Source organism: Abramis brama (assembly GCF_963993115.1).
Source record: "Abramis brama genome assembly, chromosome: 1".
Classification (NCBI taxonomy): Eukaryota; Metazoa; Chordata; class Actinopteri; order Cypriniformes; family Leuciscidae; genus Abramis; species Abramis brama.
Window position 1 is genome coordinate 25,064,740 of NC_139963.1, and position 16,336 is coordinate 25,081,075.

The 16,336-nt window shown below is 37.7% G+C and overlaps 2 protein-coding genes across 4 annotated transcripts; both read right to left on the bottom strand.

Moving 5' to 3' along the window:
* Positions 1-862: 862 nt before the first annotated feature.
* Positions 863-8,949, bottom strand: LOC311085274 (uncharacterized protein). 3 transcript variants are annotated; one of them, XM_084117715.1, is made up of 9 exons: positions 8,627-8,949; positions 7,625-8,121; positions 6,577-6,933; positions 3,951-4,127; positions 3,629-3,856; positions 3,389-3,478; positions 2,765-3,265; positions 2,284-2,508; positions 863-2,115 (listed from the first exon to the last, which is right to left on the bottom strand). In XM_084117715.1, exons 1-9 carry the CDS (start codon positions 8,814-8,816, stop codon positions 877-879), a joined length of 3,504 nt encoding a protein of 1,167 aa, XP_083973841.1. In that variant the 5' UTR covers positions 8,817-8,949; the 3' UTR covers positions 863-876. The 3 variants fall into 3 exon arrangements, with proteins under 3 accessions (XP_083973841.1, XP_083973840.1, XP_083973839.1); XM_084117714.1 differs by having other exon boundaries at positions 2,284-2,505; positions 3,389-3,508; XM_084117713.1 differs by having other exon boundaries at positions 3,389-3,508.
* Positions 8,950-10,908: 1,959 nt separating this feature from the next.
* LOC311083519 (uncharacterized protein) lies at positions 10,909-14,412 on the bottom strand. Its single transcript, XM_084115105.1, has 2 exons — positions 14,112-14,412; positions 10,909-12,382 (listed from the first exon to the last, which is right to left on the bottom strand). Exons 1-2 carry the CDS (start codon positions 14,299-14,301, stop codon positions 11,556-11,558), a joined length of 1,017 nt encoding a protein of 338 aa, XP_083971231.1. The 5' UTR covers positions 14,302-14,412; the 3' UTR covers positions 10,909-11,555.
* Between the last annotated feature and the right edge of the window lie 1,924 nt (positions 14,413-16,336).

Sequence of the window (16,336 nt, forward strand, 5' to 3'; positions counted from 1 at the left end):
TGGGAGGGCTTGAGGGTTCCGGATCACAAATCTTCTGAGCTGGGCTGTTACTAGAACTGGGGGACTTGTGTCTAGAGTATGATTGTCCTTTTCTTCACATTTCCAAGGGTTTGGAATAGAGTGATCGCATGAATCTGAGATATTAGATAAAAGGAGCATTAGTTGGCTCTAAAAGACTGGAGACACTGATCACGTCTTGAAGCTGGATTTGCCAGTTCTGCATCAACAGCTTCCTGGGTTTAGTAGGAGGCAGCTGGGTTCCTGTTGTGCTTAAACATCAGAGCATGTTCCCAAAATTTGTTCCATCGTTAAGAATTCAGGCAAAAAAATGCAGTGAACAACATCTGCATTGCAATCCATTTTAGAGTCTCAAGGTTGCTTGATTTTCTTTTTAACTGTGAAATTATTCAATAACTCGTTCCTTTTTTTACAGTCTTTGTCAATACACAGGTTCTCTTGTGTGATCACACTTTAAGTGCAGTTCTATCTTTCGACATGCCTTCCATTAGATCGACAAAATAGTGCTTACTTTACTTTTTTGTGCAGTCTTTGTTACTACTGTCAGATTTGACGGGTTGTGAAAGAGTTTGAGAGCACTCCAAATTCTTCAGAACTTTTTATTCACAAATAACTAACATTTTGTACAGAAGGTTCATTCTTCCCTGAGATGTCAGTTGAAGCATCCAGAACAGATTCTGACATCTGACATTAAGAAACTTTTAAGAAAACAGTATATAATTAATTATAATTCAGATTTCTCTGTTCATGTATTTACATATCGCTTTAAATTTCCACAGATTGATTAACAACAGATTTACTTTTGAGTCCGTGTTGACTTTTGAGCCATTTGAGTCCGTGTTACTTTTTAATCTGCTATTATTGCATACCTGGTTGCTCACACAGTTTCTTATTTTTTGTCTCATCGCCACTGACAATCTCCATCTCTAGCAGTTTCCTGTCATCGTTGACTTCTGATTTCGATGCATGACCAGCAAATACCATATTAGATGTTTGACATGACTTATTCTCCATTGAACTCATGGGGTTGTCCTCTGTTTGTCTTATGGTAATAGAAGCCATCTGGTCTCTGGTGAGTGGGTCAGTTGAGATACTCTGATCATGTCTTTCACTTGTTACAACCTCAATATCAGTATGTTTTGAGGCACTGTCAATAGATTTGTCATGCACACAAGTGGACTCATCAGTATTGATGGATTCAATGGCATCTGGAGCTGGAAAAATGAAGTCGCTGGAAGGATTTTCACCAGGATTGCTGCCCACATCTGACTGTTCATTTTGAACGCTAGGCACTGAGGGAGTTTTCTTTTCATCCAAACCTCTGGAAGAATTCAGCACATCTTCATCAACATTTTCTTCACCATCTGAGAGGACAACACAAGCTGATTCCGAGTCAGTTTTCTTCTGCATGTCACCAGAACTAGTTTTCTTGAACAAAGACCTTAAATCGCTAGTCTGTGGCATTACAGTTAATTTCATAGTAGAAATGTTATTACAATCACACTTGGAATCACACTTCATTCTTCCACATTCAGATTGAGCATGTTCAGCAGCAGTTCTTGCGTTTGTCTGCTCTGGTTCATCATCAATTATGATCAGCGGCAGCTGGTTTATGGCTGTTTTCTCGGTAACACCAGAAAAATAACAGTCATCGTCCTCTTCTTGTTGACGCTCTGTGTTTTTTCCCTCAGAGGATTCAACGGCCAGTGGGCCCCCAATGTTATCAAGCTCTACTTCTGATTGAGAATCATGCTGTGGAGATGCAACCTCTATAGGGACTTCCCTGTGCTTGAATTTAGTTATAATTGGTTCTAGAACAATCCTTGGCTGTAAATTGAATTGGCTCAAGATATCTCTGAATAGTTCAGGTTTGGTTCTTTGATTATTCTTATTGCAGGTGGTAGGCTTCTTAATAGCTGTCTGAGGTAGAAGGCTGAGGCTGCCAGTATGGTCCTCCGTTCCAGTGGTCTCAGTGTTGCTTGTGAGAGCTCCAGACACTGCACGTGTTGTACTGCTGCTCAGATGTGCAGATTCATCTTCATTCCCTGTTTCTTCACCCACGGATTCTTCAGACTTGTCACTGTTGTTCTCCGGAGTCTGTATTGAGGGAAATCGACAATCAACCAATTTCATAATGACTTGAACAACAGCTCTTTGGGTCAACATGACCTAGGATTCATTGCACAAACAATTCCTCTTTTTCCTTGAAGAAATAAAACTGGAAGAATCAATCGGTCAAAATGATTATCGCATAGTCTCTCCTACCTCCTGATTATGGAATTTAGGGAGTTGGCCCCTTTTCAAGTCTCCATAAAAACGTTTCTTGCGTTGCCGATATGAGTATGGTTTCTCGCCACAATGAATCTGCATATGCATCAAAAGCCGCATTTCCCAAGCAAAAACTTTGCCACAAAATGGGCAGGGTAGTGGCCCTTGACCTCTGGTTTTGTCTTTCCTTAACTCTTTGTTTGGTGATCCTTGAGGTTTCTGCTGAAGGGGTACGAAAAAAAAAAATTAATAAATATTTGTGCAGGGGCTAATCTATTTAATGAGTGCCTTCACCAAAAATAATTTCTAAAATAGGAAAATAAGTACAAGTTCCTTCAAAAAGACATTATTAGCCTTGAAGGTGCTTATTAGGTTCCTGAATTTTCTGATTGTCTTCTGGTTGATTTAAAGTCATTTAAAACTATGAAAATGTAAAGATGGATGTGGATCATTCTTCAGGTTTTTGTAAGACACATACCGTATTTGGGTTGAGATTACTTGTTGACGTCTTATCATCAAGCCTCTCTTTCTTCTCCTCCACCCCCAATCTCATTCCTGCTTGTTCCATAAGCTTATCTTCCCCTAGATATTGCTCTCTTTTCCTTTTCTTTTCATCCTGCAACCTACGTCCCTGGTGTGTCCTTGAGTGCTTCTTTAACCTCTTTTCCTGAACAAACTCTTTGCCACATACTTTGCACGGAAACATCCTCTTCAGTTTTGTAGCACTTGATGTTTCTCCATCAGAGTCTGAAGTGTCTTTATTTGATTGCTCAGGAGCGCACTTAGATTCATCTGTGCCCCTTTTAGGAAGATCTGCACTTTGTTCTGCCTCATCTGTAGTGATTCGCGGTACATCAACAACCAGGTTAGATTCATCACTTGATGGACTTTGTTTATCGTTGACCTTTTTTGATTCTTCATTTTTTTGTTTCAACTCCTTAGTGACTTCCTGTGTCTCAGTTGTGCGCTTGCGCAATTTCTTTTCAATCAATAAAAAATGAGTCTGGGTTATTATACAAAAAAAAGCTCAAAAATTATCAGTGTCTCAGCAAGTATTCAGTAACATTTTCATATTCAATTACAAATCTAAAAAAAAACCAACCTGGTGGTAACCAGCAACAACCAGATCACTTGGTTTTGCGTTGACCTTTGATGATTCTTTATTCTTTTTTTCCGACTCCTTAGTGACTCCCTGTTTTACAGTTGTGCCATTACGCAATTGCTTTTCGATCAGTACAAAGGAGTTTGGGTTATTATGTAGAAATAAAAGCTAAACAATTATCAGTGTCCTAAAAGGTATATAGTAACATCTACTTATTTAATTAAAAATCTGAAAACCAACCTGGTAGTAAGGCTGTTGTGATTTTGTCAGGTTACTCTCAAGGAAGATTCCAAACTGACGACGCCTCTTCTTTATATTCCAGTGTTGAGAGCGAATGTGCGGCTTCAGCCATCCTTCACGGATAAACACTTTATCACAATGTGGGCAGGCGAACGTTTTCTTTAGCTCTTGCAAATTCTGTACTTCTGTAGTTTTAGGTACTGCCTCCTTATTTTCTTCTTTAGATGGCTAAGAGAAATACAAATATCAAAAATTAATAGGAAAACATGAATTGAAATTATCACATATCCAGATCAAAATAATGCATTGTGTAAGCAGGTACCTCACTCTGGATTGGCATCTTAAGAGTTTTGCGTAATAAAGCCCTTTCAGCCTTATGGGACTTCATGTGGAAACGCAACCTGCTTGCCAAAGCGAAGACTTTGTCACACTTTGGACAACGGAACTCACTTTTGCCAATAACTTTGGCCTTCTTCACTGCATCATTTTTTCTTTGCTTCTGAAAGAAATGCAAGTCCAATTGACAATGAGAGAAGCAAGGAAAGACATATGCAATGAGCTCCAAGTGTAATAAGCCCTGGATGTAAAAGTGAATGAATAATGTCTGTATGTTTTACAGAAGTCATATAAAGTCACAGCATATTTATACATTGTCTTTAACAGTGAACTTGAAAGTATCATGCACTGACACTGACACCAACACCAAAATGTCATAGCATTTCAATGAAAAATATATTAGTGTTGTAAACCGCCAAACCACCCACAGAAATGACTCAAATGACTGAAAAACAATTCATTTCAAACTAATTTTATTAAAACCACTGCATTTCAACTGCACTGTTTATATACACAAATGGTACATGATTTAAAAAAAGGTTGTGATTTTCTTTTTTGTATATACAGGTAAAAAAGTTTGTGATTTTCTATTTTTATTATATACATATTTACAAATTTCCATTTGATGGTTCTTCTGGTATCAAGACCTTCATTATCTCACTTTTGTCTTCTGCAACATGTTCTTCTGGCTCAAAATGCTCCAATTTAATCTGAGTTGTATTGATCAGCATATTGACTGGTCGGCTGAACCCTTTCGCCTCTAAATAGGCTTGTCGGTGGTTTATTCTAAGATGAGACCACAAATTAGAGGTGTTCTTCTGAGAAGCCTTGCTGGACCCCTGGCTAACTCTGGCTGCACATTGATGGCAGAAGACTTCACCATATGCATCTTTTGAGAAGTAGTCCCAAACTTTGCTAAAACAGCGATGTGGTGCACATGTCACCTGTGAATCAATGAGAAAAACATGCATAAGCTTTGAGTTACACTTTAGCTGTGATACTTGTTTGCATTAAATATATTATAAAACATACTGAATGCCTTCAGTTGTAGAAATGGCTTTAATGACTTAAATGCAGGGGTTAAAACAGACATACAAAATGAAAATGATCCAGACATTTAATAATAATAACTGACTTGATAGTAACAACAATAATTTAATAATAAAATTATCCAACAGTATGTTCTTCAGCTCACTGGTAATACTAAAGTAGTTAACATTTGAACTGGATCAAAAAAGTTAATCAAAGTTGTCCTAAGACAACAGGTATTGTTCAAAATTCATGTATAACTTTGATGAAAGGTTTTTATACAAAGGGTCCCTCAGGATACACCACTGAATTTTTTTTCTCTTAACATTCCATAACTATTTTCTCATAAATGGTCTTTTAAGCATTGCATGATTTAAAAATCTGTCAATGATAAACAGCAGTTGAATAAAATGCTATATATTACAACTATAATCAATAGTGCTTGATCCATCTTATCGCTAAAATATACAGCTATAACCAGTCAATGTTTTCAGATAAATGTAACTAATGTTATACTTTTAGACCCTGTTTATTTCTATAGAGTGCAAATGGCAGATTGCCTTGTAATGATAAACCTCCCTCAGCATTTCCTTCTTTTCATGTAGTAGATGACTAGCAATGTAGTACTATCAGCTGATAAAATTGGTACAATTACAGTACATTTTCCTTGTTCTTCCATAAAGTACATTAACATTTGTTTGTATGAACTGCGTGTTTCGAGCAACACACCAGCTCTTGTTTTCATAACTTTCAATTCTGACCTCAAACTCACCGTTTAAACTGCATCCGCTTCAGTAGTTGCTTTCTTGTTCTCTTCGTAGATTGGCTGTAGCTGTACAAACGTGTTCAGTTCATCCTAAGATAAGTGCTTACTATCTTAGAATTCATTGAACTACTATGGAGAGGTCATTTTTCATACACTTTGGTGCCAATTAGTTAACTATAAAATTGATGAACTTTCCACTTATAAAGGCAAAAACATATATATTGGCCAGAGCAAGACCAATTAATCGGCTACTATTTGCTTATTTTGAGATAACAGGTATCGGCCAGTAACCATGAAGTGCTTATCCCCCACAAATTGTACTGACTGCTTTGTGTAAATGGATAGTAAATAAAGTCTATTAAATAAAGTTCACAACTGTTTTGTGAATTTTGAGTAAATGTTGTCTAAAACAAGTTTTCTGCTCATTTCATCAAGTTCTTGGACATTTGTTATCATTGAATATCAGCCAACCTACTTTCTAGGTATCAGCATCGGCCATTAAAAAACCCATCTTGGTCAACCAATACTTCAAAATGTGTGGTGTGAGATCTCTTATTGTATCAAATAACATTATACATTTTACAGCAGTTTTAAATTTCAGTGATGAGTCACAAAATGTTTACAAAGCCTTAATCTGTCCCACACATCACCCCAAATATTCAGAATAGTGGTTGATGATAGCTTTTTCAATGACTGATTTATTTTCCTCTATTTCTTTACATCCTTGATAGAGCTTATGTGTGAAGGAAAGAAAAAAATCCATGTACTCATATCTACAAACACTATTTCTTCCACTAGAGAACATGAAGTGCAATACCTTGGGTGGTTTCATCTTCACATCCATCATCTCGTCGGGAAGGTTTACAAGAGCTTTGCCTGTGTGGGTCTTCATGTGCATGGCTAACTGACAGGGCCGAGCGAACACCCGATCAGGGCAGTGAGGGCAATGACACTGCATCTGGTTTGCTCCACCATTTTTCTTGCTTCGATGATGCACAGGGGTAGTAGTTCTGTTTTCTGGTTCATTATCACTGCTGTGGTCGCTCTCAGTGGACAGGCTGGCTGGCTCTTCTTCTTGGTCTGGTGCAGTAACTGCTAGCCGTTTGGGTGATGCGCTGCTCCTGTTGGTCTGCTCAGAGCAATCCGACAGATCATCCACTATTCCTCTTGATAGCTGTGCGTGAGAGAAAAACAACACTAACATTAAGCATGCATTAAGTCCTCCCATATTGTAGTGTTTTTTTCACAAGGAATTATGGTATATGACTACAGTAATCTACCATATTAGTACCTCTTCAATTTACAATGAAAGAACTTTATTTTTTAGTTTTCTGTATAATAAGATATTTAAAAATTCTATATTAAATAAAAACTGATATTAAAATTCCATACTATTTTGTCAAAATGAGTTAAAAATAAAACAATAAAAACTAAAATGAACTAAATGATTTAGGCATCACAACATCACAGTATAATTATTTTTTGTATTTGCTAAAATTAAATTTAACAGGTGTTATTAGTTTTTTTTTTTTATGTGAGCATTAAAAGAAAAGGTAATCTACAGTAAAATGTAAATATTGGGGACAATATTAGTGTGTACAATTAAATATACAATGTCAGCTCATATGGATATTAATAAAATGCTGATAATACCGGCTAACCAATATGGTCCTGTTACATTTTAAATGCCATTTGCAAGACCTTTTACTACTTAAAACGACATATTTCAAAGTGAATCCGTTTATTCAATGTGAAAAATGAAGCAGAATAACAGAACGCTTCTGCTTCCCGATAAGACAAAAAATGAAAAAGGTAAAAAGGGTAAATTCTGTCATGTTGGCTTCAATTACCGTGCTGATGTTTACCTGAGAAAGGGCTTGCTGTTTCTTCTTTTTCTTATTGTCACCGTAGAAGAACGCCTTGCGCCGGCGGTACTTGTACGGCCTCTCAGTGGAATGGATCCGCATATGAATCAACAGCCTCTGTTCCTTTCCAAAGACTTTACCACAGTCTGGACAGGCGAAGGACATCCTCTGCCTTCTGTTGTACCCTCTCCAGTGCCTGACCATGGTGGTACCCGAAGTTGGATCAAAGTCCAGAGGGGCCATGTAACTTTGGGCAGAGTCCCAGGTCATACCGTCAGCTAGGCCATAGGAAATACCAGTGCTTGTCCCAGCAACGTCAGATCCCTGATCAACGCTTTGAGGTAATGTGGTGGCGCTGTACAGGGGGTGATCAGCAGTCTCAGTTTTGACTACAAGTGCTTCTGGCTCTTGTCCACATCCAACGTTGACAGCACACCCATCTTGTGGGGATGGATTGGACTCATCTGGGATGGAAAGCGTAATGGGTTCTGATGGGCCTGAGAATTAAAAGAAATCAAACAGCAACCATTTGATGAGATCAAGTGTGATTTCCTTCAACCTAAGAAACTAAGTAGCTGTAGGTGAAATGTGCTGATTTAACCCAAAAGAGAATGCAAAATATATTTAGTTTTTGACTGGAGGTGTTTTTTCCAGTGGACTCTAGAGGGGGGTATCTCTGTTCTGCGCGCCCCCTCAACGTTTTGGAGCGAAAACAACAGGCATACAAACCACACATCTGTGTTTACTTCGGCCTAATGCAGCTGCGAGCAATCATATGGATCTTATGGCAAATATTTACACTCCCTGCATAATGATCATGCATTGCTGTGGAAGACTAGAAGCTGAATGCACGCAGATGATCTCACCGAAGAGCACAAAACTGTGTAGCAACTAGCAACCATACATGTCTCCGCCCCCAAAGTTTTCATCACATATTGCTATCAGTCTTTCACTATATTTTTTCGTTAAAAACTAGCTACATTATTCCCGGTGTCGTCCTACCTGGCCAGTCCGCTTGATTAGCCCCCTCCATCCATCGGAGCCTCCGTCTCAGAATCTCGTTTTCTTTCCGTGCCCGGATCGTCTCCTCCTCGTACTCCAGCACCGTCCCCCCGACCATCTCCATGATCTGCTCCACCGCGGCCATCAGGCGCTCGTTCAGCGCGCGGTGCAGAAGCTGCAGTTTCGTCATTGTGGCTGTTTTATCTTTGCAATTCAGCAGCAAAGAGAAACCACCGAAACGGCTAACTATCCCCGTTGCATGAACAGACTTTGCCTTTCGCCTCCTAATCGCAGAGAAAAAAAGGCAGCCGGAAACAACTGACTGCCACCTACCGCACAGGAGAAATGCTACCGTTGGGCTGCAGAGCAAAAGTCGTTATGCAAATTATTAGAGGGAGGGGCGCAAACCTGGCCGAATGGAAGTCAACACAAAACCGTTGTAATTTAAACGCTGTTCTTTTATATATAACGTTACAAGAATAAGCACGGTCTTCAAACATTTAAGTACTGACATAAGTAGTCTGTGGCCAAACTGGGTCACAACCACAAGTCAAGATGGGTGGAGGTGTACTGAAATGTTTTTGTATTTGAACTGACTAAATAAAAAAAAATAAAAAAATAAAAAAAAAAAAAAAGATGGGTGGAGGTCAGGTAACTATAGAGACAGCGCAACGCGTCATAATCTGAAGACCACGCCCACCGGGGGGGGGGGGGGGGGGGCAATCCATCGACTTTGCATTGCGAGGGGCTGCCTCCTTGTCATTTTTGACTTATAACAAAAAACAAAACAATGTCTAAAAGCTGCTGTGTGGCAAGGTGTACAGCAAACAAGCTATATAACCCAGAAATACATTTTGCACTGTCTCTATAGCCAGGAGGTTTCAAACTGGGGCTCCACGAAAGAGTTCAGAGAGAAATGTTGTAAATAATAATAATAATAATGAGATTAATGGCTGTTTAGTCTATATTTTATGTTTCTCTTCAGGTTTATACCATAGACTGTAAAAAAAAAAAAAAACATGGTTTATACATCTATGGTGAGTAAATTCACCTTAATAGAAAGCAAGAATGAAAATAATTTTCCAGATTGAATATACATATAATTCTAGCATTATTTTTGACTACCTAAAATTATATATATATATATATATATATATATATATATAGTTAAGAAATGGGTCCCTCGCAAAGAAAATATCATATTTAGCTCCATGGCATCAAAAAGTTTGAAAGCCTCTAATCAACACTACAGTTCTATTGCAGTTATTTTTCCATTGCGATTAGCTTTGGGCGGTACTGAAAAGTCATTGCGTATTTTTCTTTCTTTGTCTTTTTTTATGAATCTACATTTTACCAAAAAAAAAAGAAACAAAACAGTTTTGTTTAAAATTATTTTAATTGAGCTAGCTGTGTTGGTGATGCTACTGCGTGAGATGAACCTCCACAGATTATCTTCACAATTAATTGAAAAAAAAATCCATATTCTTTTGAGAATATTCCTTAAAATGAGTAGAGAGAGAGAGCCTTAGTGGGGTCCCATCATCACAGGGCCCAACCCAAGACAATGTATCCAGGTTTTCACTCCCGATGACAGCCCTGCAAAAATGAACCATCATGGGATTATCGTTACTGCTTTAAACCTGAGGTAACTTGGTATTAGTCACTACTGCAGTCAAATTATTTTTTACAGAAATATTCTGAAAGCTTCTTGCACCGTTTGAAAAACATTAATTTAATACAGTTTTGCAATAGTGACAATTACTCTAGTAACTATGATATCTACATGGTTAACCGTTTACATGAAATTTACATTGGTGGACCATTTGCATAAATGATTTAATTTGTGCAAAATTATGGAAGATAAGCTCATTGAGCCTGGGAGAAATCTGGGGTATAGCCTACTACACAGACAGGACAATGAAAGATGAATTGAAGAAACAATACAAATAGAGTACCAATAAAAACTGAAGACACTAACATACAAAGAAAAAACAAGGCTAAATGCAGTAGCTAGACGATTATAGGACATTTATGACATAATTACGGCATAATTATCATATTACCAGTAAAATAATCATTATAAATGCATTTCTTGCAGTGTTAATAACTGGTGATTCAGTGCTTTAACTGACATGTTTAAATAAAACAATATGTGCTAAATGACATGTAAAATATTTCCAAAATAAGGCATCATTAACTGCATCCCCAGTTAAGCACACATACAGTATCCTCACAACGGCCACATTAACATGTTCCTCAGATACAATAAATGAGATGTCAAATTACATTTCATCTAGTTTATTCAAGTGTTTGACAGTCACGAGCTTCTCAAATTACATGATTTTCTTCTGACAATTTCGCAGTTTAAGTAAATGTCTCTGTTCAGTCTACCACATTGATTAATTTCCTAATATGCTATTTTATATTTAACTTGTCCTCTCAGTGATTCCCGCAGTCACTGAAAACCTTGAATTTAAAAATCGTGATGTGTAGATACACAGCTTAGGCCTGGAAAAATAATGGAAATTAATAAAATATTAAAATTAATTCCTTTCTAGTGAATACACATTTTTATAGTTATGCACTGCCTAAAAATATTTCAGGCTAGATACTGCTCTCTGTGGAGTATTCATAATAGTCAACATCAGTCTGGAAGTATGGTAACTCATGGTACTCTGTACAAAACACAAAGTGGTCTTCCTCAAAGGGGAAAAGCGGAGCCATTCTTAGAGCGTTTCTTGGCTTACTGGAGACATTTGTGCACACATATTAACTGGAAAGGTCATAAAAACGTTAGTCAAACAGCATATCGGCCTTCTGTATTTTTTATGTAACATGGAAGCTTATGTCCTTAAAATAATAAATATCCCAATATATCTGTCACAATGCGGCGTTCTTTCTCGAGGATCTGTCAACAGCGATGCACTCGTCACTCGGCGGACAGCTGTTGGTCGTCTTCTAGCGTATGCGCTGCTGGTTCTTCATTGAATCTCTGGCACGTGCGCTCATGCCTCCTCATGTTCCCGCTCTGGCTGAAGGTCTTTGAGCACCAGTTGCAGCGGTAAGGCCGTTCTCCGGTGTGTGTGCGCATATGCATCCGAAGGTAGTCAAACTTGGAGAAATTTCTGCCGCACCAATGACAGATGAAGGATCTATCGTGTAATTTCTTGTGGAGCTGCAGCTTTGCAAAGTCCTTCAACTGCCTTCCACATTTATTACACTTATATGGCCCTTCATGATCCTGATCTTTCGCTGATGCCCTCCTAGGTTTGGCGAATCGCGTGCGAAGGCGATCCTTTCGCTGCAGTCTCCTCAACGCGGTTGAAGTGTCACTGGCTGTTCTCAGCTGGTGAGCGGGCTCTGAGTCTTGACACGGACCGGCATGGGCAGGGGTAGTAGTGACCGAAGATGTTATTGTGATGATGGTGTCCTCGGGCTCAATCTTAATCCTCGGTGTTGAAACAGTGGGCAAAGTCACATCCCACGCCTCATCCGCACTCGAGCTGTCGAACTGAGGAAAGAGTCGTTGCTCACCTGCATTTTTTTGATGCGCCGACTCCCTGTCCTCTGCCTCTGTCTTACAGGATGAAACGGCATCTAGTATGCGTGGCTTCAGTTCACTAGGTAAATCTTGACTCTGGTCATCGGCCTCCGTTTGCTGATCCTCTAGGTCTTCTGATTCGATTGGAGACGTGTACCCACGTGATGGCAATTCTTTGGGTGAGGCTTCATCAGGAGAGACATAGTGGACTTGTCCTGTATGGTGAAAGCAAGAAAGGATGAAAAAACAGCTTTCTCTGATAGTCCTTACTTCAGTTATTAGTTGCAGTATTGGTCATTTTAAGAGAAGCTAGGGTCATTATTATATTCATGAAATGCATACAAACACAAGTATATCAGTTCTAAGCAAAATGAGGATGTAGAGAGTGACCTTTTTGGGTGTGGAACTAAATATTTGCAATGGCTGAACGTTTTATTCAATTGAAACCTGTTTGACAGACTGCTTGGTGTCAAAGTTAAAAGCGCTACTGAGGAATTACATTTCACAATATATCGCAATACAAAAATGCAACAATATGTATCGTGGATAGTGACAAGATGTATTGTTTATAGGTCACACAAAATGAAAATTACTGTGCATGAAAGAAAATTCAAGTTTAAACTACTATATATAATGTTAAATATAATGGATAATAATGCAATGGGGGAATATTTGTGGGTCCTGATAATGCCAAATTGTCTTATGTTAACAGTAAAAAGTGGGCAGTATTATTTTAAATATATCTAATATATGTATTTGGTGTACTTGCACACACAGGAATCTTTCTTGGTTAATCAAAAGTTAGGGGTCGTAATCTTTATGTTTTTGAAATGAGTGTCTTATGCTTACCACAGCTGCCTTTATTTGATCAAAAATACAGTAAAAACAGTACTGGTGTTAAATATTATTAATACAGTGTAAAATTATTTGTTTCATATTGTAATATATTCTAAAATGTCATTTATTCCTGTGATGTCAAAGCTGAATTTTCAGCATCATTACTCCAGTCTTCAGTGTCACATGATACTTCAGAAATCATTCTAATATGATGATTTGATGCTCAAGAAACATTTCTTATTGTTATCTATGTTGACAACAGTTGTGCTGCTTAACACTTTTTTCAGTATTTTTGATGAATAAAGTTGAAAAGAACAGCATTTATTTGAAATACATATTTTTTTTGTAACAACAAACGTCTTAATTGTCACTTTTACCTAATTTAATGTGTTTGTGCTAAATAAAAGTATGAATATCTATAAAAACAATTTAATAACCCTGAATATTTGAAATGTAGTGTATATGTTCAGCAAATGTATGTTTGAATTCAGTACCTGTACATACCTGATTTGTGTGATTGTTACTCTATTCATTAGTTATAAAAATAAAAATAAACACTCTCTTTTCCACTCTCTCACCTCACTGGTCTTGTCGTATCTAGCAATCAAAATACAACAGCATCATAATTAATCATTTTATTGTAAGGATTGAAAATTCCTATATTTTTACCTGCATTGATACATTCACGTCCACAAACTGACATTAAATAACTGATAACTTAATAATACAAACAAACAAAAAAAATCAGTAAAAAAGATCAATTAACATGGTTGTGCTGGACTAGTCAAGTTTTCATAACATCTTTCCTATATTTCCTCTCCGTGTGGCCCTGCAGCTGTGGCCACTGTCACTCTCTCTCTCCTCCTTTCTCTTTTTATAAATGTGTTATTATCCTCAATGAATTGAATATCCATTCAACAGACTATGTTAAAATGATATTATTGTTGTATGATTGTAATTGCTGGATACGAGAAGGACTGCCAGTGAGGTGACAGAAACTTAGTGGTAAATAAATGTCGTCTACGCTTCTGTGTCAGTCAGTTTCACTATTAAAATGCCGTTGACGGGAAAATGCACCCAGCCTGGGTTGTTTAAGAGTGAATTTACCGTTCAAAAGCGCCTGATTCCTCCTCAGCACATCACTCAGCTGTTGTTTCAGCTTCGCGTTTTCTGATCGTGTTTGGGCTGCTTCCTTTTGATAGTCATTCACCGTCGCTTCCACCTCCACCCAAATCTCACGAATGACAATTGACATTCGCTTCATCAGGTTAGAATGTAACTTATCTAGTCTTGACATTTTACCGAAGTATAAAAAGAAAACAAATTCGATAAAACACTCGAATAAAAGCAACTCACTATACTTGCTTTTTCTTCTCTTGTATTAGCTATATACGCTGACTCTAGATGTAAATCACTGCCACCTACTGTACTGTAGCATATTCACGAGTAGACAGTCACAGCCCTGGATAATATCAAATCTTCAAAGTATTTTTCAATACCAGGTTTATATATATATATATATATATATATATATATATATATATATATATATTTTTTTTTTTTTTTTTTTTTTTTTTTAAAGGAAATATATGAGTGAAAATTATTATTGTAATTACTCAATTTATTGTTTTAAGATATTTGTATGTTTAGTGTCTGTCAGTGACCCTTATTTCATTCAGATGACTGGACATAATCTGAAAACACCTTCATCCATACACCGTTACCTAGCAACATCTTTGAACCATTATAGGTACGGTTAGCTAATCATGTACTGCACTCCCTTTTTTTTAGGGCCCAGGCCCAAGGGGCGCAGGGCCCTATTGTTTTGGTTATCTGTGGCACACTCTTTTATGTGGTCATTTTTGAGGGGCTCCGTAGCACACTCCTTTTCACATACAGTAACCAAAATTCACACGCTTATAGATCTTATAAAGCTGAAAAAATGTAGCACTCATAGTCATACGCCAGCCCAACAGGAAGTCGGCTATTATGGGTTGTTTGAAAAACACATGTGCTGCATCCTGAATCAAATACTTCCCTACTATATAGTATGTGAAAAACAGTATGCCAAAAGAGTAGTATGTCCAAATACATCATTTGAAATTTGGAATTTGAAATACTTTTCCAAGGGGATTTATCAAATCGCCACCAAACTCGGTCAACATGAAGCCAAAATATTGAGGATGCTAAATTGCGAGCAGATTTTTTATATCTCGAACGGTTTAGCCGTGGCGTTAAAATGAATCTATGGCGAGAAAAGGGAAACAGGAAGCGTGTTATAACTTCTACATACATTGACTAATTTTGATGAAACTTTAGCTGTATGTTCATTGAAGGAGGGTGATCATATGGATGTAGCAGCAGGAAGTGTATCACTTTAAAAATGTTTTGAAATTGCCCTTGTAAGGCTGGAAACTTGCGCTGCTATTTTGAACCAATAATCGGAACAAAAGGCAGTTGAAGGATGACGTGTATAATTCTGACTCCAATATAATTAATCTGACTCCATTAAAGTTGTTGTTATTCTTTAACCTCTTCTTAGAACTGATAGGAAAACGTAGGATTTAACCTGAACGTTTAGATAACGAAAGTTATAATCACTTTAGCTTTCAACATAATCAGTGATAAAAGGAAAGATTCTCAAAGCCTTTAAAGCAGGCAAAGTTATTTATTAAGTTACATGTTTAAATATACAGACAGTAGAATGGAACAACATACTGTATAGAAACTCAGTTGTAACAAATAATGCACTGTCGTGCAGAAGAGGCCGTAAAAGCCTTTCTTGTAGTATGAGGTTACGCACCGATGTGCGGGAGTGGCAGGGTTAAAGCCTTTCTCCCAGATCAACAGTTACCTTTCCTTCTTATACCCTGAGCAAAGCATTGTTAAACATGAGTGGAATACCAACACCAAACCGACCGACAGGAACCCAAAAGATGAGGCAAATGTGTGGTGATCAAGAGGGGGAGAAGAACATTAACATATTCTCCTCAATGTATGTTTAAGTAATAGTACCTAGATTGTACATTAGGATACTTTAATATCTCTATTAAGTTCACCACCATTCATTTCAGTTTATAGGCTGTCAGATGAGACCAAACATGGCATAGTTAGGCTACATATTAGAACACACTAAATAAACAGTATGTAGTTGAAAGCATATGTCCTGTGAAGCAAATGGTACAGGCGTATCATTGAGGTGCAAACGACTCTGTCTCTCCCGACAGAACCATCCTGTGCCTGGAGTGTCCAACAGTCCTCAATCAGCATATTGATGAAATCCCTGCACTAGATAGGCATTAGCATACTGTGATGATGAAGGCCATTGTGTC

Coding starts and splice junctions, on each gene's coding strand:
- LOC311083519 (XM_084115105.1), bottom strand. CDS start 14,301: ATGTCAAGACTAGATAAGTTACATTCTAACCTGATGAAGCGAATGTCA. Junction 12,383..14,111: donor GAATCAGGCGCTTTTGAACG/GTAAATTCACTC, acceptor TTCACCATACAG/GACAAGTCCACTATGTCTCT.
- LOC311085274 (XM_084117713.1), bottom strand. CDS start 8,816: ATGACGAAACTGCAGCTTCTGCACCGCGCGCTGAACGAGCGCCTGATG. Junction 8,122..8,626: donor TAATCAAGCGGACTGGCCAG/GTAGGACGACAC, acceptor TTTAATTCTCAG/GCCCATCAGAACCCATTACG. Junction 3,266..3,388: donor TTGTTGCTGGTTACCACCAG/GTTGGTTTTTTT, acceptor TTGATTGAAAAG/AAATTGCGCAAGCGCACAAC.